Raw genomic sequence first — 24,620 nt, 5'->3', positions numbered from 1 at the left:
GGGGGAGAGACCTCTCCAGTTTACGCATATATATATATATTTACGTGCTTAATAATGATATACTCCTTTCAGATATGCTCAATGAAAACTTAATTGCATTTTGCCTTCACGTTGCTCGAAACCAGAATAACAAGATGACATTTTTTCTTTTAAACCAGTGGCAAAGCTATCAATTTGGACACTAAGATTAAAAAAAAAAAAGACCTATTGGCTCAGCATACTCTCCAAAATATACAGAACTGGACAGAGTACATGCCTGTAGAAGCTGCAGAGTCAGTGTTAATACCACAGAGAAGCAGAAGTGTTGACAGAAACCAACAGTCAGAAAAAGTTGCTGACATACAGCAAGACTGTGGGGAACACATCTGAAATCTAACTGTCTCCAGGGTCTTAATGCAGTTATTACCCAGGTTGATTTTTACCTAATATTGTTGAATTCATTTACCTGTAAGATTCCAATGACAGCTACATCTAAATAAGGTATACTTAATTTTAAAATTTGGAATAATTTATGCAATCACTACCAGACCACATATTTCAAGGAAGTCTGCTTAAGGTTGAAAGATAAATAAAATAATTTAAAAAAAAAAAAAAACAACACCACAACACTCTTTCTTCCTTCTTCCTCAGTCTAAAACAAGAAAAAATGGATATTAGGAAATCCAAGAGGGTCAAACTGTCCTCCAGGCTGTTGTCATACAGAGCCTAAGTCACTCTAACTGCTGGCTACACTGGCCCTGTTCTCATTCCCGCTGTCAGAGAGTTCATCTCTGCTAATGCTGCTCTTCACGCACTTCTAATGAAGAAAATTATTCTGAGCAGCACTTTGTCCAGTTAGTAGCCTGTTAGCATATCGTGCCAAAAAAGCTCGGTGCAAGGTCACACAAGGGTGGACTCAGCACATGAGAGGGGACAGGACGTCATGGCCACAGGCAAAACTGCACAATATGCCACTAGATTGACTTGGGCTTCCACAGGATCAGAGCCTGAGCCCATAGAGAGTCAGAGTGAGGCTGTGGCTGTGATAGATAGGCCAATTACATCTTTTTATAAACTGCGGACAGAAACTAAAAGCACATTATTACGAGATTAACACAGATGGTCCAAACACCAATAACTTCAACATCAGATGGTAAACTCAGAATGGCTTTAATAGTTTGAAGTAAAAGAAAGTACAGTAAATTTAAGTCACTTCCTAATGCACCCCCAAAATCTTGCCACTTCTCAACTTCTACCTTCTGTCACTATCATTGTTAAGACAATATTACAAAATTATGGTATTGTTAATAGAGTTCACATTTCACAATTTATTTTTTTTCTCTACTTGAATAGAATGGTGAAAGTATATACATGCTAGAATCACTGTTCCTGAAAACAGTTTCAACAAAATAGATCACAGTACTAGGGTAACAATCAATTACTTATGATCACAAGTTGCAGATGAAGATAGGAGTACTATTAAATATGAAAGTTGTGTAATCCCCATATTCCAGCATAACACTGGCATTTGATGCCTCCATGATGTTTGAAGTATGTAAGAAACGCAGAACAATAATATCATTTATTGGAAATAAGCGACCAACAATCAGGAATTCAATTTCTATTTCAAGAAAATATTTCAATTTTAAAAGCTATAAAAAGCAAACATTTTGATTGTACAACTGATCAGCAAAATCTTACAGTTATACTTTAAAATCAAGTTTTTGCTTCTGTAAGTCATTGCATGTTAACAGAAACAGCATGTTTGAGCTTATATGCCTTTGATGATAAAGGAAATGATTTAAAAAACCCACACTAAATTTTCATCTGGTTTTGGAAACTGTTGCACTTTTTTGTATTTTTACAAACATATATACAAATATATAGTGTTTCCTGTACTTAGAAATTTATTTAAGAAAAAGCAAGATTTAATGCCAAAGGAAAACCATAAAACCATAATAAAGGCCAGCTTTGAGATAAGAAACCCTTGAGGGCTGGAGATATAATAATTCCTTTCTTGCCAATGGTATTTGTCAAACTGGCAGGTCTTTTCAATAAGTACAAGAAAAAAAGGGGGAGGGAAGCACGTTACAAATAGCCTTCCCTCTTATCTCCTTCTAGCCTTCTCAATGACTACTGAACACTGAACGGAGAACTGTGCAAGAGTAATACTTTTGCTCAGCTTTAAATTCCTGATCTGAGTTTCTCTGCCCAGATCGGTTAATACCAAATACAGATAGTTAACCAACTGATTTTTGGTGGGGTTTGGTAAAGAATCAAATAGAATTCATCCCTGCCCATCATCTCCAAATTTCTTCTGAACATTTCAAAGTACCCATATTTGCAGTACAGTTCCAAGAAAAAAGCCACAAACAGCAAAGGCAGTATGAGTTTCACTTACAGCCTTTTGTGCGTTGTATTTGTTGTATTAAGTCTAATAAGGATGGTAAGCTCTAGAGAGTGAAGAATTAAATAAATACTTTACTCTCAAATGCCATGCACTCTTAAGGTATTAAGCAGATAATAAGTGGAAGATATGGTATTGCTTGTATTTACCATTGTCTCTGCATGAATCCAGGTATAATATATAGCACACAGAAGTGTATACTGTTTTTAACAAAAACAGTTACTAAGCAGATGAAGTGATAATTTAATATTCTGCTAATTGATTTGGAGTCACTGAAAAGTGTGAGGAATACAGGGGCTTTTATTCCTATTAGTAAGGCTTCAACTTAAAGAACTACTCCTACTAAATAACAAAAAGCTTCATACTCCTCCCTGGTGTAAATTAAACGGTTACCAGATGATACACAGGTGGCTCAGAGTGAATTTGCCAGCCACACAAGTTACTGATGTGGTAAAACATGCCACAGAAATGCACCAGATTCGAGGTGATCCAGCTGATGCTGTCAGAGGAAAACCCCAGTTATACTTTGCATGGGGTAGTGCACCCCCATAGGCCTCGACACCCTCCACTTTGTGCAATCACCTGTATTCTTCTCATCTACATCCTACTGGCAATATTGCATTACTGCTATCAGAGAGGATGACCAAGACATTTTCTATAAAAGTTCTCAATGTTGCAACAGTACAGAAAATTTCACAGATCTTGAACTCACATGGGAATCTAGGCTGTCTACAAGGGACACAGAGACACAGGGAAGGAGTCCCTGAGAATTCACTAGGGACCATTAAGGTTCCATTATTGAGATCACTGAAAATACAATCAGTTACATCAATACAAAGGTACTATAACAGCATATACAGTAGGGCAAGAGGAATATGCTATAGTATATATCATACTAATATATATATATATATATTTATATATAAAAACACTAGTACAATGTATTCATGCATTACTAGAATGTTTCCCAATATGACTTCACAGAAAAGTAAGTCACATTTCTAATCAACATTGTCACATCAGTAAAATACTCTAACATAGATCTGCTTTAAATTATTTAACTAAGACCAGATTTACCAAAATGTGACTGAAAAAAATAGGGGAAATACAGAATCCTAGTTCATTTTGTTAGGCCTGCAGGTCATTTTGAGTGACTTTTGCTCTTCGGATATACAGTTGAAGATATCATTAAAAACCTGTTTAGGGGTGGAGGGCACTATAAAGTTTGGACTTATCTTTCACATCTAATTTTGAACAATGTATTACTTAAACATTAGGGCAGAACTGAAGCAGAAGCAAGTTAACACAGCTCCATTAAATTCATGTCTGAATTAATAAAGCGGTTTCAAGAATTGTAGAAGTTGAGCATCCAACTATCTCCAGTTCAAATTCTGATTTATGAAAATCTAAATAGAACCACACATCTACAAGCTGTTTTAAAGGTGATTAGTCTCTCCTTTCTTCATCTGATTTATTAAATGTATTATGGACATCTCAATTATTTTCAACAACTCTGAGAATGACTGAAAATCTTGACAACTTGCTCTCATATCTACAAAATTTTATACAGAATATAAGAAAACATCAAGGAACTTAAACATTCCCTCTGCAGAAAATACTATAGAAATTTAGATGAAAAACTGTAAGGATTGAACAGAAGTTTCTTTACACTTCATCTTCATTTTTCTCCCCCCCCCGAGCAATGCCCAATACTGCACTCAAGACTAAACCAGAAGCACCATGCCCACTCAGAACTGGCAGGTGGAACTCTCTTCAAGTGATAGTCTTACCATTCCCTTTAAAGAACAGAAAGAGTTCATACTTATAAAATACTATAAAAGAAAAAAAGGTTTATTTTATATACTTTAATTGTAGCTAGAATAATGACCCAACAGGTTCATTTCCTCCCCAGTGGGATTCAAACCTAGAGCTTTCATCTCTGAGGAAAGCACCCTAACTATTAACTACTCTTCACTACTCTGAGTTAGTGCTGTTACACTGAATACAAAATTTTAAAAATAATATTGTTAGAAATAGGAAGCAAAAATTGTTAGGTCAGTCTCTAAAAAAGGGGCAACCGATGTTCCTTACTTTACTTCCATGATCACGTTTGTATTTTGACATTGGCAGGCCTGTTTAGTGACATTTTACTCCATTTGGAGCTATGCTTTACAAAAAGGTATACAAAGCTACCTACTTCATGTCTACATTAACACTTTTCTTGATTTTAAACTACTTAAACAGATTTGAAATGCCAGTGATTCTGCTCAGTGACACACTCTAACACCGACCATGCAGCCTTACATACTATGTAAAATCCAATGTCAGATTATGCTTGTATTTTCTCTTCACATATTTCCAGTAACTACTCAGTTGTACTCTGGTAAAAGAAGAAATATTGTTTCACAAAAGTATGGGCACACACTCTGTCTGGTTCTCTTTTTTTGTGACTCTGGACAACTGAACACCATAAACAACTAAAACACCATTAAAGTTAGTGTCTTGGTTTTGGCTGGGACAGAGTTAATTTTCTTCCTAGTAGCTGGTAGTGTGCTGTGGTTTGGATTTAGCGTGAAAATAATGTTGATAACGCACTGATGCTTTAGTTGTTGCTAAGTAGGGCTTATCCTAAGCCAAGGAATTTTCAGTTTCCCATGCTCTGCCAGTGAGGAGGTACACAAGAAGCTGGGAGGAAGCACAGCCAGGACAGCTGACCTGAACTAGCCAAAGGGATATTCCATACTACAAGACATTGTGCTCAGTATATAAACTGGGGGAAGCTGGCAGGGAGGGGCAGATGACTGCTTCTGGAATGTCCAGACATCAGTTAGCAGGTAGTGAGCAATTGCATTGTGCATCACTTGGGCTTTTTTCTCTATGGTGTTAGTTATCTTTTTGCTATATCCTTTATTATTATCATTATCATCATTACTATTGTTGTTATATTTTACTTATTGAACTTATCTCAACCCATAAATTTCACCTTTTTTTTTTTTGGACAGGGAAGAATGAGCAACCGGCTGCCTGGTGCTTAGTTGCTGGCTGGGGTTAAACCATGACAGTTAGGTATGAACACAAAACTTACTTTTCAATTCAATCCACACTGCATAAATATTTTACTTTGTTCAGATAATAAAAATCTCCTTACTCTCAGGAAAACATAATGGCAACTATGTCTGAAACAGCATGAATTGAATTTAAACTATAGATCTAACATCTACAGCAGAGTCTATATACATAACAGTGACTCCCTAAGCAATATTAAAAAAAAAAACCAACAACCTTGAGCTTTACTATTAAATGGAGCAATTAGTGCATTATATTATTACAGTTCTGCTCTTCTAATAGTACAGTGATACGGAGGTAATTGCTACTACAGACTGCACCAGAACTGCATTTATGACTTAAGTGCTCAGGAACACATAAAACAATCTATCACAGCCGCTGCTTTACATTTTCTTTGTGATAGAACATTGATAATCTCTTAACTCCAGAAGGAGGAAGAATTGTAAAAATAGATAGGTTTGCACTGGAAATCGATAAAAAAATAAATCTTTAGAGACATTTAAGCATGTTTATTTTGTTGATGACAAGGACTAGAGTTGAAACAATTTATTTTACGAGCAAACAATTTCTGAATAAACAATTCATTTCATAACAAAATACAAGCAATATGTTTGATTACAAGTGAAACTATAGTTAAACTCATGAAATAGTCTTCAAAATTTTTTCCAAAGATGAGATTTCTAAGAGCTGTCCTTAAAAGAAACTTAATATTTCACATGCAATATTGTCTTTCATTAGGAATTGAACTTGCATATTATTTAATCCATAATAATAAATTGAAATTCAGATAGTAACAAGACTTACAAAAGAAACATTGTGGAGTATATCATTATCTTAGATGTATGGATTATTGCACTTCTCCCATAGATACAGACAAAGCTGAAATACAGCTACCACTAAGAGAGAGCATGGAAGCAGCTGCCACGTATCACTGATTTCAGATTTTGTCTTTTATAGAGGTTCCCTGTCAGTCATCCTCTATATATTTCTAGGGTATCCAGGTACCTTAGCAACTGGCGTACATGAAACAAAAGACAGACTGAATGCTTCATACACTGAAACTACAGGAAGTGCCTTAGGCATACAGAAATATATTTACTAACATTACCATTTAGCCAGGAGCTAAAATAAATATCCTTACTCTTAGAAAAAGCATTTTTTCCTTTTATTTTTAAATATCAATCAGTAGTTAGAATCCCTTTTAAATTCTGATTCTGTGTGGCCAATTAATCTACTTCTATCTGCAAATTCTGCATCTGAATACTCATAAAATATAATATAAAGTTCAACATGCACATGTGTAAATTTGTGTATATACATACACTTAAATATATACTTAATACATGTATGTATTTAAATACATAGCATGGTGGTGGTGGGTTTTTTTAAGCAGTACTTCAACGGGTTCCCCAGGGCCAATATTGAGCTTTCCTTCAGAAAATTAAAACCCACATGGACATGGCCTTCCAACTACCCATCCACACATTTAGAAAGATAAAAGCTTTCCAGTAATGCTAATGTATAAATCTGATTTACAATTTGTATGACAATACATTTATCAGCACTGTAACATTATAGGGCAGCATAAGGAAGACACATGATGTGTTTTTTAAAACCTTCATATCAAATATAACAATTGAGGATAAAAGCAAAAAAAACAAAGTTTTAATGCTGCACCCTCTTTTCTGCCCAAGTCTACATGAGAGAACAGAGCAGGGTAGGATTCTTGCTCCAAATCTGTTTACCAGACATAATCTTGTTCCAAAAAGCTTGTTGTTGGTACAGCCCGGAAGATAAGAGAGTGTGGCTGAACACTCACAGTGTAACTTCTGGTATGTTTTGGGACAATACCACAGAATTGCATTTCTATGGGAGGGTTTCTCATGATTGCTGCAATATCAGAAGGCTAATAGCAGCAAGAAGAATCCATAATAGCTTTTATCTCCTTTCAGCCGATAGCTGATTCAAGAATACTACTTTTGTTCAAAGTCATGTAAATGTATGTATAAAACATCCTCAAATCTCCTAACTTGCACCAAATAATCACTAGTCATGACAAAGAATGAGATGTCTTCGTGAAATGGTTTAATTTTGTTTATAAATGTTTTAAAAAAAAAAAAAAGAACTTCTTTGCATAGAATGTTATTTATTTCAGAGCTCTTACTCTTCCACAGAATTCAGCCCAGTTATCAAGATGTGTACTCATTAGACTAACTTCTGCAAAACAATAACACTTTGTTTGGAGCAGGAGTTGGACTAGAACTTTGCACAGTAGACAGGTCACCATGGTTTCTCTCTGAAGTGTATTCTATTCTCTATACAATGTATATAATTCAATTAATCAACTATTCCGAAAAAAATATCCCCAGCACACTAGCCTGGTTGAACCACTCTACCACTCTGTAGGCAGAAAACCTAGTTCAGTGGTGAACTTGAGGCCAACAGTCACCAACCCGTGGGATTTAGTTCCCAAAGAAAAAAAAAAAAAAAGCAGACTGAACTAATATCAATCTTTGTACCAAGAAGAAAACATAAGCAAAACATGAATAGTGACACGTGTCATGCTTCCTCTCTAGTTCTATTACATATTTATTTAAACTAATCTCTGTGGGATCTAAGAACTTTGTAGAAGTCAGTGACGATTATCTACTTTCTTTATACCATGTCTCGGGCTCCCAAAGGTATGTGATTTTTATATATTACAAAGCAGTGCTAAGGAATTAGGACAACTTGGGGTACAGATCCTAATATATAGTTTCTCAATTGCACAGCAAAGACCGAAGAACAAGATAATATCTTATTTTGAAAGATAAATCCCTATTAATTACAAGCATGAAGCCAGATTTTCAGACACACACATCTCAGTTTGTAATAACTGTCATTATTATGTGTATAGTTATCGTACAAGCTGTCCTTTGCACATATAACTCCCCGATTTCCAAAGAGCTGTCACAGAGCACAGATTTTCACAAGCACTGCATATATATTCTTGCTATATGCACTTTCTCAATTTCTAAATGAGAAGGCTGCTACAAGTATCTTTCAAAATGCTATAATGGAAGACCTGAATAAACATCCTAGGTTGAACAGTGACATTACGTCCATAATAGGCGGGACCTCCACCAGTTGAAGCCCTTCAGTTCCTTTTTACATACTGAGCAGATAACTACAGCACTCCAGTAAACAGCAGATAAGAAAAGCCATAACAAATATCAGTTAGAAAACTGCAGGTCAACCACAGCATCCAAGACTGAGCCCAGTGGCAGCCCTGTCCCCATTGCTAAGGTTCCTCTGTCAGCATAATGGAAGCAATATCAGTACAGTTGGAAAATACCTCACCTCTACGAGGATAAACATTTGTGGATCTTTAAGGAGCTGCCAGAGCAACTTAGCAGAGGAGTTTGCTAAAATATCAGAGAAGGACAAAAGCATACCAAAGGCCTGCTTTCTAAAGCTCATTTTATGCAGCAGACTTATAAACTAACTGTTATTTAAGTAAACACACTAAACAACATAAATTATGAAAATTAGGGCACCATAATAGTTTTTATAACATCTCCAGATCTCCAAGTTTAACAAATATATTCAGGTGCAGTATGCATTTTAAATGACTGAATTGAGGTCTTGGCTCATGACATTTACATTTAACCGTCTAAAATTTATTCATGTAGACTAAGTTCAGTACCTAGAGAGCAATGATTAATTTCAGAAAAAGAAGAAAAAAAGACCAGCTCTATCCTAGAGAAGGAGACTGGATTACGAGATTATATTAGAAAACAACCTTTTATACAGCTAAACTTAACTGAGATGAATCCCTCCAAATAGTTATTTCACATGAATATGAAAAACAGTAAGCATTTTCATGGATAATAAAAAGCTGAAGCAACCTATCCATAACACTATGTCACATATAATAAGAGATATAATCAAAAGTACTCTATAGCCCAACATGAACATAAATAGTATAGGCTCTATCTCCAGGATTCAGCTGGTTTCCAGACAGCACCCATTTTTTACAAGACAGAGCACAACACTCCATCACTTGCAAAGTATCTAGGAAACGTGATACTGATAGCATCATATATTTTTTCTTCCAAGTGTTGTTCAAAAACTCATGATAAAAAGTAAATAAAATTCTGAAATATACCCACTCCATAATTATTTAATCCTTAGTAAGATAAGTATTTACTGTTTTCTGGAAAAAGTATGTCTATCTAAGATGTGCTGTGAAATTGTGTTTTTAATTTGGTGAAAAGAATACAGAAGATTAAGTCTGAATCAAATCAATCTTCATAGATTTAAATTTTTTTTTAAAGAGTAATTACTACAGCAATTTCTTTTATACTTCATCGGCTTCATAATACATCAAGAATGTGACTTGCAAGAAAATATGAATACCATATTAAATACTGTAATCAACTAGAAGAAAACAAAATATTGTTTCACATTAAAAAAGAAAAAAAAAAGAGCATACAACATTTTCATCAAGCATGATAAAAAAACTCTTGCTGCATGAAAGACAAAGTTACACTTATTCAGATCCTGAGACTCATACTATTGATTCTCAAGTGCACATTCTACAAATAAATGTAGACCAATAAGCAATATTACCCTCTAAAATGAAGAGGGAGTTCTGTTTCGTTAAAAATTAAAACCAGATGTAAACTGAAGTGAGAACAAAATCAATAGCTCACACCATCAGATGCCTACAAGAAGCTATAGAATATGTAATAGAGGGATATAGTCCAAAAATTCAACTGGTTTGAAAAGGCATTATAGGCACACCCAGTGAAACTGGCAGGAAATAACACATATATGTTCCAGGTACTTAATTTACTGATTATTTTCATATGAAAGCAAACACCTTGTGTTGATATCTATACAGAAAACCATAAAGAGCCATCAACTAGTCCTATAGAAAGGATCATGTCTCACCCTCTTCTACTACTGTAGTCAGATGATTAACACTTGCCAAAAGTAGTTTCTAGGCACTATCCACAGGCTTTTCTCAACAATATCACGCACCATTTCCCAGACTGCTCAGACACATTTTGCAATTTTTAGCACTCAGGACAAGTGGCTGTTCTTTTCAGCCCAAGTATGACCTGTGTGTTTATATTTGCAGCCTATGCATAAAATACAGACATGAACATTAGGGAAGGGAAAAACTATTTATGGTAAGAACAGCACTGGCAATAAACAAGACAGGAAACAGATTGTGGACTTATTAAATTCCCTTAGATTTACAGCCTCCACAATTTTATAGAAAAGCTTTTCCATAACTGCCCAGCTCTAATGGTTGGAACCATTCTACAGACTGAAAGCTTACCCACATCTAGTCTTGCCCCGAGACTCTTTTACCTTAAAGAGTTTCCCTCCAAAGCGTACTCTTGTGTACTTATATACAACAATCTGTTCTGCTCTCAGCCACTCTCTTGTGAAATTAAATATACAACATCCTTTTATTATCTCCTAAAGGCTCCTCATGCTTCAAGTCATCCTTACTATCACTGGCCATGCAGAGCCTTATTTGAGTTTGTCCGTCTTAAATGTGTGTTCTTCCCATCAGAACTGCTTAGGCCAATTCCACAGCCACATATCACTCCTGACTCGGACACACAAGCCACTGTCATTTCCTTCAGTTTGTAGGAGAAAATTCTTATCATTTCGTAAGTGCATGACTTGCACCTTGTTCCACTAAACATTATCTCATATTGACTGTCATTTTCAATTATCTCATTCTCCCTGAATGATAGTCCAGCCTCCTCCCAGACAGTTGTCAGCAAAGTTTTGTGGAGTTATTTCGTTACTATTCAGTTCTCCTTTTGAACTTAGTAACTGGGAATGTATTCTGTAATTTGACATTTGTACAACGTACTAGCAGGCTTTAGTGCTTCACAAGTAAATTTTTCTTTTAGCAGCATCGGATGAGAACTATCTCCTGTCCTGTGAAACTTAACACAAACAGACTAGCCATTTTCATTGCACTGTTGTCCATAGAAATACAATTTATCTTTAACATAATGACGCAAAAGTATTCCATGGTCTATTATTATCCTGTTTCATTTAATGAACTATCCCATTAGTCTATACAAGGGACTGTCCCCCAGAATTTTCCTCCCACTCAGCAAGACTGCTCATGCTAGACTTTGGGTGGGGTATTGCTCTGTGAAACAGGCATACACTGAAGCATTTATATTGACCAAGTAATGTCTCAAAGGCAGGAATCTTTTAATTATTACTCTGATCTGAAATGCATGGGAAGAGGCAGGAGAGGGCAGGGCAGCTTGTCAGAGGAAGATATCAAGCAAAATCCACGTGTCTCAGCTATCAGCCCCAATCTAAGTCTATTCAGCTACAACCAGCTGCGTACCACAGTCAGTCTCCCAAGAGGTTGTTTCTCTAGACTCTGCTTCTTGCGGTGTGGACTTGCTGTGTTTCCAGATTGCTCTTCTGCTTGTGGCTGCTGAAGCATTCTCAGTTTCTTGAGTATCACCACCTGATTAACCCTGACTTGCCTTTCCGACTGCTGCCTACCCTGGCTTCTCCACTCCCCAGTTTTCAATTCAGACCCACTGTGGTGCCTTGACATAATCACTGAGTAATGCATTTTACCAAACCCTGCCAATTCCAAACCTTATTAGTAACCTCTCAAGTGTTACTTGGGGAAATGTTTGGGTTCTGGTTTAGGGGGATTTTTTAATTGGTTTTGTTTATTCAATTTCAGCATTATATTTTATTAGTATTATGTAGATATTTAGTATGAAAAAAATCAACACTTGGAGGTAATAACCACCAGGGTCTCTGCACAACACACTTTCATAACACCAAAAGACAAACTCTGACAATTCATTTAGCAACATAACTGTTCTTTGTATTATAAGACACTATCAGGTATATTTTTTTAACTGATCATTTTAGCTACTATGCTTTGTCCCACAAACTAAAACGTTAAGAATATCATGGAACAAAAGCCTGGTTTTAATTTTACAATATGATTTATAAATAACTTGAAGGTCTTTTGGATAAAGACTTTAAAGAGTATCATTAGCTGGACTTGAGAAAGCAAAACTGGTATTTCGAACTCAAATGAGAAAATTACCATACAATACATACCTATATCATATGCAAGAAAGTCAGCAGAAAAACACTTTGCACCATTACTCAGGGAAGTATCATTATGAGTGTTTCCACCAAAAATTAGCATAGCTCCATTTATTAAGACAGCTGAATGAAGGTACCTTGCAAAACCACTCTCTTTCAAAATGGTCCTGTAAAATATAAAAAATTAATACACTGACATGTGACACACTGTATACACACATCAAGAAAATGTATAGATGAAATCAATATAAAATCCAAGGAAAACACTAAAGCTATTAGTAAATATGATGAAATGTATTCAGATTCTTTCTAAGATTATTAATTTTCTCGTGTTACAACAATTATATTTAGTATGCATTTAAAATGTCACGGGTGGTTTAAATTAAATTTTTTTATTCAATAAAGTGTATGAAATAAATTGTATCGTGTTCACATTCTCCACAATTGATTAATGATATGGTAAGTTTTACTCTGAATTAAAATCTAGTCATATTATTAATACCTATTCTTATATATCCTTAGCTAAACTTTTTTGCTCAAGAAATTCAGTAAAGAATTCTTTAGAAGGCTAAAGGAGTCTTTAGACCATCCTAAGTATTGGGAAAGAAGAAACATTTTTTTATTATTATTAATTGAACACTCAGACCTGGAAAAGAAATGGTAGAAGTCATTCTAGGTATGATGAAACACACTTGCACTGCTTCATAAATATATTCAGGCTGGCAAACTCAAACATACAGAATTTCAGTACCAAAAAAAAAATAATCCACACAGATTGAGTCTTTGATCTCTTCATTCATTTTAGCCTGTGACTATGCGGTCTGCCTTGTGCCAGAGCAATAAAATGTGCCCAACAGTAGCCAAGAGCTATCAATACTACTAGTCTTAAAGGGGCAGGTGTGGGGTTAGTAGAAAGAACAAGATACAAACTTGATTCAATCACAGCACATAAATCTTACCGAGGGAGAGAGTAAGCGTTTGTGGGTTTTGCCAGCCTGAATTAGTTAAGTAGACCAGATGTAGACATGTTTATCAAGAGCTGATTAGATCACCAGTACAAATTATTATTAACATTCCTCTGATAAACTCGTCTCAGTAATCTAAGAGTTTTCAAGTTTAGACTCACTTTCACTTGTGCTACTGCATGTTTCTTACACTTACAATTAAACTGTTTTGTCAGTTGTTTCCTGTAACAGAGGAACATACTGACTTGACAATCGTTCCTTCTGATTGAATAATACTGCCTCTCTTGGATCACACTGGTAACATTTGTTCAATATTTTTACATCGTCATAAGGTTTAGGTGAAAGGGTTTAAAGTATGTCCCATTGTTTAGACATAATGACGTAAATATTTTCTAAGGTGATCATATAAGAGATAATATGTTTAAACAAGGTGAGAGGAAGGCATTAAACCTAAGTTCTCATGTTCTCATTTATTTCAATTCCCCCCTACCCATAGAAAGTAACATTGAAGGAAATACAGACTAAATGGAAGTAAACGAAGGGGTTTTTAAATTGTTTAAAAATGCAGTAATTCCTTCAAGCAAACAGCATACCCACCAACGTGCTTCCAGTTTTAACCCTTTTTTTTGTTCTGTTAAGTAACTTCTGGTTTTGTTGTGTATTTCTCATAAATATACTTTGAAAACAATGCACCACGTAACTGTGTTTTTCTAACCAGTTTGATACAGATCAATTATGGTATCTACCCAGAAAAACATGATATTTGGGTTCAATTCATCAATTAGCAACATATAAAATTAGGAATGACAAGGAAATGGACAAAGACATTATTTTTAACAGTTATTTTGAATGAGCAATGGAGGAATACTGCTGCTATGAGTTGAAAGAATGATACTAAGAACATGTTGTTCTTATCCATTCAGACTACAGATTTCTTTCTGTCTTTTGCTTTACCAGTTTTCTACAGCTACTTCCTAATTTACATTAACTGCTATACGCTAGGCTCTGTCTTGATTATCGCGCCTCGCAGCTGTCTACAAATAGTCGTCTTGATCACTAAAGGCCTAAAGAGCTGTACACTGTTCCAAGGAACACAGACTCTCTCCTCTCCTCTCCACAGTGGCTATAACAGCAATCCTCACACTTTTTCTTCGGGCTACTCACTTGTCTACTTGTCACCAACTACATTGCCCTCACCCTGGTCTCCATGTTGTACAGGGGGTTTCTTTCCCCCCTAAACTTTGCATATTGTATTCTCAGTCTCATTCCTCCTGGTAACAGTAACCTTTCCCCAAGATTCAGCAGGAGCATAATACAGACCAAGTTTGTTAATTTGGCCATGATTTTCAGTATCCATTAGCATCACTGATGAGAGCAATCTTCAGCATTCTCCAACACATACCAACCCCAGAAAATTATGTGAGTCTCAAATACACTTTACACTGAACTCATTATTTATGCACTTATACATGTATCTGCAAACATTAGGCCATGGTATCTATACCAATGCCAAGTGTTGCACACAGCAGCATGTTATAACAGTAACAGAAGTACCCAGGAGCTAGCAGGTGCTTCTATTCTTTCAGGCCATTATCTAAGCCCAGCACCACCTTGTCCCCCAATTTCCAACGGCAGCAGCATGCAAGTAATGCAGAGCAATGTAGGTATTACAAATGCTGTAATTCTCCATCATGTATGAGAAATAACGTTCAGACTAGGAATTAAAATATCACCCCCTCACGTTCCAAGAAACATAAAGCTGATGTCTATTTGATATGAAAAATGAAAACCCATGTGTCACTGAATAAAAAAGTAATCAGCTTTGTATATCAGGACTTAGGGAATCAATGAACCTCATCCAGATCAGACAGAGAAACAGAGCGAGGACAAGAAAATGCGAGTTTGAAAAATGCCACAAGAATTAGAAAGCTGTTGTGGTTTCACCTCTTCCTCATGCCGCACCACCTAGCCAGTGGCACTTTCAGGCTCAGATGCCTCACTGAAATTTCTGAATATTGATTATGTCACAGATATAGTAAACAAAAATTTTATTACCATGTAAGTGTCATTACCCCATTCTCTCAACCAGTTTTCAGTCTCATGTGACAATTGACTTTCAGTATAATACTCTTTAAATGAATAAGTTCTCTACAAGTTGCAAAGAATGCCACATTAGTATAGATTGAAGCATTCACTATTAGTTTTTATATGAATAAATAGAAATATTCCAACAATTTTTATCACATTGTTGATCAGACCAAAGGATACAATATCACTTTGTTCCAAGAAGAGATTGTTAAAATTTTAGAAATTTTAAAATACATTAAAAGGGACAAAAAATTCTTTAATAATGTTTCTCAGAGTCATGAGTTAGTGACATTAAAAACCAAAAGCCTCGGTGAAATCAAACCTACATTTCCAACATCTGAGATGAAGTCTTGTGTGCTTACAGTTGTTAGTGCTCAACACAAATATTAAGAATAAAATGTTCTAAGAAACAGTTCTTGATCTCAAATCATCTCTAAGGTAAGAAAAAAAGATTTAAGGCCACTTTTATACATAACATAAGTGGCATTCATAATTTACAATAAACTTGAGGGACAAGGAACTGTCAAAAATATAAATACCAAGAAAATTAATAACTAAGGATCTTTATACAATACCAGGAGTTTTCTCTCTCATTTCTTGTAGCTTTGTGAAAAATAGCCTTCCACAATTCTTCGATTTCTCTACGTATGTAAATAACAGGTACTTGAATGCGCATCAGCGGTATATTCATAACATGTGGAAGCAGTGCACATGTACTATTTCTGCACAGTGGTTATATCTGGATAAGAGAACCTTTTCTTAATTTGTAGAACATGTGCAAAGCTTCCTCCTTGTCATTCCTTCAATGTGTAGCTCCATTAATCCACTGACAAGTCTAATCCCTTACCACAATCTTCCATTTTGTTGCAAAGAACATACTGTTCTGCAACATGCAAAGGATATGGAAGTACCCATGTGACCTTACTATAACCTTACTCTACCTCACTCTATGCTTATGGGTTTTTTTCAGTAAGAAATAACTTAGTTTCCTACATTATAAATTCCACTTACCATGTCCGAGTATTAACTTCATATTTGTAAAGATCATCCACCAATCCATATTTATTGCCAGGTAACGCTTTGTATCCACCATGGACATAAATAGATTTTGTGAGTTCATCATAGACGCTAGTATGGCCATATCCACCTTGCACAATCGCTCCCTTTGTTTCTGGTACAAGCCAAGAATTAGACCCTGTAACAGATGTACAAAAACCATAAGTTTAAGGCTTTCAATTGCTAACATGCAATACTAGGAGTTTACAGGATATAAAATAATTTTTACTATAATTCTAAATATAACAACAACTAGGGACTTGTTTTAAGAAGTAACTTTATACCAATGTATCAAAATATCTGCAACTGAATAATGTATTAGAGTATCATCTGCTATTCTTGATTAAATCTGAAGTACTTAGTTGTTACAGGTACCAGGCAGTAGCTCATATTCTCCCATGCGTGAGTTCAGGACACAGACAAAAGAGAAAAAGCCCAAATCTTTTGGAAAATATGAAATTAAGAGTTACAATGAATTCTCTCTCAAACTTAATTTTCTCCCACCAGAGATGGCTGATGAGGATTCAGTATTTCAGCTACATTAGGAACACCTGTACTCCATCATGGGAAAACTGTCTCAGAAGCATAACAGAAACTGAACTGAGAGTTGTGAGAAGCACGTAATGTGAAGTAGCTCAACGTACACACGGCTACAGACAGGCACTTTAGTAGTAAACTGTAAAATTATTGAGATAAAAATCAGTTTCCAACTACTCTTTTAGTTATTTAACTGCAAATGTATCTACTCAGTTGCTGAAAACTCACAGAAGGATAATTTGATAGCAGCTCATTAAACTGGCACTTAAATCCACATTTTACATCACATCATTAATAACTGCAAAGAGACACCAAATAAAACCATTCACAATAGCTGTTATGACTGAAGAATAAAACACAACTGGAAAATAATTTACCATAGCAACAAAAAAGATAGAGAGGTTAAGTGACGACTTGTTGCCTGTGGCCCTGAAATTTCCATTTCCCTCTCCCCCCCACCTCTATCTTCCCAGCTCCTGACATAAGTCACAAAAAGAGCAAGCGAGGAGGTATTCCCTGTAGAAGCCAGCCTATTTAAAAGAGCCGATGATGATTAGGCAACCAGTTCTACAGATATGAAATGGAAGAAATAATTCACTTACAGCCTCTTGAAGATTATGTCAGAATAGAAAGTGTGGACCAAGGACTTTCAAAATGGAGCATTCTCCTACTCCTTAGCCTAAATTGGCTGCCATTATACAGTTATTTATCCAAGGCTAGCACACACCATATAACTTGGTTCATCTTAAAGTCAGTTTAAATCCCTTTTCAATTCTTATCTGATATTACGTAGGTAGTTTAAGATTACCTCTTTTTCCTCCAGATTCTTCTGTTCAGTAAAGAGTCACGACTTTCAGTTATTATTGTTGCTATTCTACTTTCATTAAATGGTTTCCAGGCACTACATCTATAAGCAAGTTACATTTTTTTTCAGTAACAAGTGCTTATAGCAAGTTATAAAGTATAGATTAAATGGAAAGACTTATGCTGATTTTTTGTGTATATGAATGTTGATATTTGTGTAATACACTATTTATATCTGACATAGTATATTTACATTATTTATATGTAGTGTAATGTAACTAGTATTTTATTCCAATCTCTACACTGGATATTATCAATCTATTAAGAACTGCAACTCTGAACAAAAACATCAAATTTTTACCAGTAATACTGTATCTTACATACATATTACCATGCTAACAAATATATTTGATACAATTTATATAAGAGGGTTGGTGAGGAGTCAAGCTGCAGATACACCTATCACCAACACCATCCTCATATTTTCATTTAAATAGTGATCAGTCCTAAAGATAGACATATATGCTTTTCAGGGGAAAATGACTATTCCTCCACATAAATTTACACAGTGGTGTTGATCATATGCATAATAGAATATTTTGCATTTATATCTGACTGGTTTATGTAGCATTTAGAACACTGTCATGGTAAAATTGCATATTGCATAGCTTTACAAGACTTGTGCAGACATATGAATAGCCTGTTCCTTCTTGTCAATAAAAGCCATGTGCTGTGGATAACTAAAAAAATTTGAGAAAAGAGGTTCAGTAACATCTTTCTGAAATAAAAGTCAAAAACCACATTAAAGTTTCTCCTTCTATTTTAGATTCTAATATTCAGTTGAGCTGCCTGAATTTTGAATACTGAAATGTATACATACAGTTTTGATGTCTTTTACACTTCTTCAGCATCTTGAATACTGCAACGTTCAGACAAAAATATACTTCTGTCTGAATTTAAATACATTACTATGCACATGATCTGGGGTTTTTTTTAAACATTTCATTGATATGTATCTTCATCTATCTTTTTTTAAGTAGAAATGCATTTATTGAACTCTTATACTCAAATAGATCCCACTATTATTAGCTCAGGTGAAGTACTCTATTAACCAAAGCAGTCATGTGAAACTGTATCTTCAACCACTTAAAAAAACAAATACAGAAAATGCTCTATGAATAAGCAAATCAGAAATAAGAAAAAAGGATTTGATTATTTTTTTTTAATTTCCAGATTTCACTTTGTAGGTCTAATAGTGTAAAAAGAAGGTCAAATAAATTTTGAAGAAAATCACAACAAGCAAAATCATTCCAGTAATAGGGGCTTCTACTTTTCCTTTGTAATTCAACATTTTTCAACATCTGGGCAATCTTCCAGAGAATTCTACCACAAAGTTTCTCCTGAAGTGCTTAGGAAAGTCACTATGAGAACTTCAGATAATTACATTTGTCAAATACTAAACACCTGGACACAGTTACAGGCTGCAAATTCTGGTCACCTTTGTCAAACAGAATCACACACTTATCTCCCACTTTACCACGACCATTTCCAGGAGACTGATCAACGAAAAGAAAAAAAAGGAGAAAAAAAAAAAGGCATATACAAAAAAATGTCATTAGATAAAGAAATTACAGCTGAGATAGAAGCTAAACTCACTGATTTAATGTACTGAAGCTGGAGGTATGACTCCATTCTAAAACTGACAGACAGAGCAGGTGAAACTACAGGCCCAGTAGCAAGCATTTTAAACAAAGCTCATTAGATATTACCAAAGAACAGCAACTATACTGCTCACATTAAAGACCCGGGGGAGGAGAGAAAAGACCTGGACAATTACAGACCTTAATCTCATCTCACGAATATGCAAAGCTTTAGAACAAATGTGGGGTTTGGTTTTTGGTGGGTTTTTTTTTAAAGAAATAGGTAAATAATAAATGTTGAAATAACAGGAAACTGTTTCACTGGACAATATAAATATACCAAAGCATTTACATCACATTTACCTAGAAACCAATTATCTACAGAAGGAAGAGTAGGTGTTGTCAGTATCTGGGCTTTACTAATCTCCCTACTGTACTGTCACAATGGGAAATTAGTAAATAAACCATTATAATGGAATGGGATTTGGGCACTGAATGAGAAGCAGCAATGAGCAATGTTTAGAGGTGCTGAGATTACTACGGAAACTTCTGCAGAATCAGAATGGATGTATTTTATGAAACTGTCGCAAATTTAAGGAGTAATAATTGCATTAATTTAGACACTATCAATTCACAGAAGCAGCAGAAAAACATGCAGAATTAACTGGATGATCTTGGCTACCAGAAAAAATAGATCAAAATTCAACAATAGTTTAAAGGTATTGTGCAACTAGGATTACCAACACGAACTTCTATAAAATGGAAGCTCATCAGTCGATAATGACTAAGAAGAGTGAGTAGGAGCTCTGTTCCATTGAAGAAATTCTATGAGCCATTAATGACTCTCTCATGGATGCAGTACAAACGTCATTTTACTACATCACCAGTGAAGTGTTCCCAGCAAAGTAGGATTAAGGTTATTTAGCCAAGCACTTGTAAAGTCTCACCTAGAATATCCCAAAGTTTTTATAACCATCCATGTTCAAGAGAGATGAACTCCTTGTGGCAAATGTATAGAGATGAACTATTAAAATGAGTGGAATAGATGAAGTTGCCTTAATTATAATTAGCTTTGCAAAAAGAAGGATTGGTATCTATAAATATCAAAGACAACTCCAGGAAGGAAGATGAGCCGCTTACATTAAACAATGTATCACACAGAAAACAAGTTAATATAAGGAAGCCATTACTAAAGGTAGGCTATGAATTAGAAGATGCCTAGTCACTAAGATTATAACCAATTTTTCAATGGCACTGTGAACAAAACCCAAAAACTTTTAAAGATTAATCTTCATATCTTTTTGAAAGGAATTATAAAATATGGTGTTTACATTTAAAAAGGACTGATTTTGATGGCCAATGTGACAAATCGCAGTCTTTTGCTCACAGGAAGTTGACCAAAGATGTAACACTGTTCCATCATCAAAGAATGAAAAGCAAATAAAATAAGACAAAAATCTTATTCTTTCTTTTTTTCATCCTATTTCCTTATATGAAATTGATAAGGAAGACCAAATGAAAGAAAACTGCAAATTTGAACAATAATCATTTTATCATTCAAAACAGAATAATTAAAATAGCATTTTGGAGATAGACTTGTTTCTAAAAACATGTTTAAGAATTTTTTTTTAATACACAGTAATAAATCCACTAAAAAAATCCAAGGAAAAGTATATAAAGTGGCCTGATCTGTCCTTACCACAACATAACCTTCAAACAGATTAGGTAAAAAGAATAAAGTGTCCAAGTGTCACCTCGGTATGCTATCTTCATTTCATTGTGGTGACAAACTTTGAAAAATTTTCAAGCAACTATGACTTATGCTAACTTATAAAAGAAAGAGGAAACACATGTTATATCATAGGGCCATTTGTTTTAACACTATTTCAAATAAACATTTTCAGTCAAAAACAATCTATAATCTACTTCTAAAGTCATAAAAAAATTCAGCCTAAAAAGCAATCTTAATCCAAACAAATCTGTCTTCTAAAAAAAATAAAACAAAATCACAGAAGACTTAGAAGTTTCTCAATATATATAAGGAGCTTTTATAAACCTCAGCTGAAACAAAACACCACTATTATATTCACCTTGAGACTCACATTGAGATTCTTAGAAGGTTTATGAGGTATTGCTAACCTAAAAGGAAATAAATTTCCCTGGGGAGTAACCCAGAAAAGCTTTATGGTTCAAGTTAGTAAAATCATTCACATAATTCCCATACCAGGATTTATCGGTTCCTCAAAAGTCGTAAGTCTATGTATAGCAAGAAAGGACAACAGGAAGCTCTTTTGTTCCTGCAACAACCACCACACCTTTGGAGTGGAAATGAATTCCCATGCTTTTGCATGGTGAAAATATGCCTGCAAACCATGTACAATTTTTCCATAATTTGATTCAGATAAATTACTTTCTTTGCTAATCAGACATTGTCAGAGAAATTTTCAGACCATGCACCCATTTGATTCACATGTTTTGTTATTAAGAACTACATGCCTATATGAAAATCTAGGGAATCCATAATTATAACTTCATTAGATGTTTCTTGACCCAGACCCCACGAAAAACATGGTCACAGTAACTAAAGAAAGTTTTAGCACCAGGATTCCACGTATCAAGTTCAAAGTTCATTAACAGGAATTTCAATTCATATGAACCAAAAGGTAAGTTGCCTCCTTCTTTCCATAGGCATCTGGTAAATGCTTGAAAAATAGTCTTCATTAGGACTAAAAGCCATGGCTGATAACATTCAGAAAGTATAAAGGAGCCTAATTTGAAATGTTAAAGCAATGTATATTTTAAAAGCAAGTAGGGAGATGGAAAATTGGTTTCTAATTTTTCTTTCCATAACATCTGAAGCCCTTTCTTGCATCAAATTTTCTTTCCTATTCAGGTGGGTTCACAGCAATACTTCTATCACTTCCTGTCTTTTAAGTTTGGATTCTGAGCTGCTAAAGTCCCCAAAAATCTAGTCATTCTTGGCTCAAACCATCTGGAATTTCATGGTGAAAAATGATCCTAAAGCTGCAAAGCTATATATATATATATATATAAATGCCACAGATGACACACAATTCAGGAAAATTTGCCAAAAAAATTCATTTAACTTAGAGGGGAGGGGAAAAAAGAAGAGGCAATGAGGTAAACTGAAACATGAGAATTATTCATGGCAGAAACAGTTCTGTTTCATACAGTCATCATACAGACCATGCTCTGCAAAGCACTGCATGCACCAATAATCTTTCATCACGTGAATAGACTCGGTGATATCTATGGCTTTCCACAGTAGTACCCTATATTGCTACAAGTTTAATTTATATTGGATATAAGTGTATGTTCTCTAACAAACTAAATTTCTCACCAGTATGTGACAAAACTAGCATCTCAGAAAGGTGACACAAAAACTTCAGAATAATTCAGACCCATAATAACTGCCAGAGAAATAAGTGCATTCTCCTACTCAAAGCTTATTGCATAGTATGAAAGGTTTGGGCTTTTTTCTTTGTTTGTTTTATAAATGCTTATAGTTATAGTCTGTTTTATTAATCCTCCACAAATAGAGCTTTAACATTAAAAAAAAAAATTAAAATAGGAACAAGTTGAACATTTCAACCATAAGACCAGCAATAAAATCCACCAGACTGAAAATTTTACACTACAGAGTGAATCATGTACCCCTCTTCATAATTCAACCAACCACAATAATAGGTGAGCATACTATTGGTACTTCTATTCTAGACTAAATAAGCAGCATGTGAAAAAGCAAATTATTGAAATTATATCTTAGATATACCATTTATAAGACAAAAAAAAAAAAAAAATCTTTGTTTATTTAATTCTAGCACTTAAAATCACCCCTAGGAAAAGCTTGCAGCACACAAGAAGAATCCCAGGCAGACATGACAGGTTATTTACAAAAATTAGTGTTTGTTTTCTCTTATTTCCTCTAATAGTAACATATATACACTTTAGATATGTGACGATGAACTACATTATTACCTTTTGAAAATCAGAATTAAAATATTACAGTAACATTAAAGAACCTTCAAAGTAACTACATTATTGTAATAAGAACTGCTCATTGTATTCTTTGTCCTTCACTTTTTTGCTCTACTTTTTTTTACTCCATCTACTCCATGGTAAAAACAGTAAGTCTGTGGTAAAAAAAGTAAGTCTCATCACAACAGTAACCACTGTGTGGAATTTCTGGTTTCGGCTTTACCCCCTTCAGAGTACCACGGCCATGAACACAGTAACACATACCCAAAGCCATTGTACTCCAAAAAGGTTTCAAAAGCTGCTGCTTAACAAGAAATCTCACCTATATATAATTTGAAGGAAAAAAGTTGAGGTTTATTTTGCTAATATATATTTTTCTTTCTGAAAACAGGCATGTTCTTCACTCTAAAAATGACAAATCAGGATTTCCTTTTTATAAGTACGTGATAAAAATTATTTTCAAGTGACTTACTGATGTAGTATTCTTGCACAATGCTTGTGTAACCATATATTGCAGAATATCCAAAAATTATAATCATAACCACATCTCTGCTGTCCAGCTCTACTATGTGTGCTGAATGACCTTCCACAGCATATTGTTGCCCATGTACAAGTACCGCAGGAGTTCTGGTACTCCATGTTTGACTGTGTATGTTGAAAATCCACAGCTCATCAGTAACATTGCCATTATTTGTTTCAATTTTGCCTCCATACATGTAGATGTCTTCCTGTAAAAATTGGGAAAGAAGAGAAAGCAAATAATGGATTACAGAACGATAACATCTAAACTGCATACTTCTGTGCTGCATAGTATTTCATAACTGAACAATCTGATTTAAATCTTCACATTTAATCTTACATTAACCAGCTCAATATCAGACACTAATCCCAGACAATGATATTTAAGCTAAACCAACAACGATAAGGAGACTATTTCTCTGAAAAATAAACCCAGCCATGAAAATGACACCAAAA

At 34.8% G+C, this 24,620-nt stretch overlaps 1 protein-coding gene across 8 annotated transcripts in view; it reads right to left on the bottom strand.

The window, feature by feature from the left end:
- The window catches only part of ATRNL1 (attractin like 1), a 518,966-nt gene that overhangs the window by 415,056 nt on the left and 79,290 nt on the right, over positions 1-24,620 (bottom strand). For all 8 annotated transcript variants that reach the window (XM_026851052.1, XM_026851053.1, XM_026851055.1 and 5 more), the window contains exons 8-10: positions 24,118-24,373; positions 16,621-16,804; positions 12,569-12,723 (exon numbers count right to left, since the gene is read on the bottom strand). In XM_026851052.1, the coding sequence (XP_026706853.1) occupies positions 12,569-12,723; positions 16,621-16,804; positions 24,118-24,373 (595 nt within the window). The remainder of the gene's footprint in view (positions 1-12,568; positions 12,724-16,620; positions 16,805-24,117; positions 24,374-24,620) is intronic.

The sequence above is a fragment of the Athene cunicularia genome, assembly GCF_003259725.1.
Source record: "Athene cunicularia isolate RWA chromosome 6 unlocalized genomic scaffold, athCun1 chr6_part1, whole genome shotgun sequence".
In the NCBI taxonomy this organism is placed as follows: domain Eukaryota; kingdom Metazoa; phylum Chordata; class Aves; order Strigiformes; family Strigidae; genus Athene; species Athene cunicularia.
Note: the sequence above shows the minus strand (reverse complement) of the source record. Positions and strands in the feature narration are given on the sequence as shown.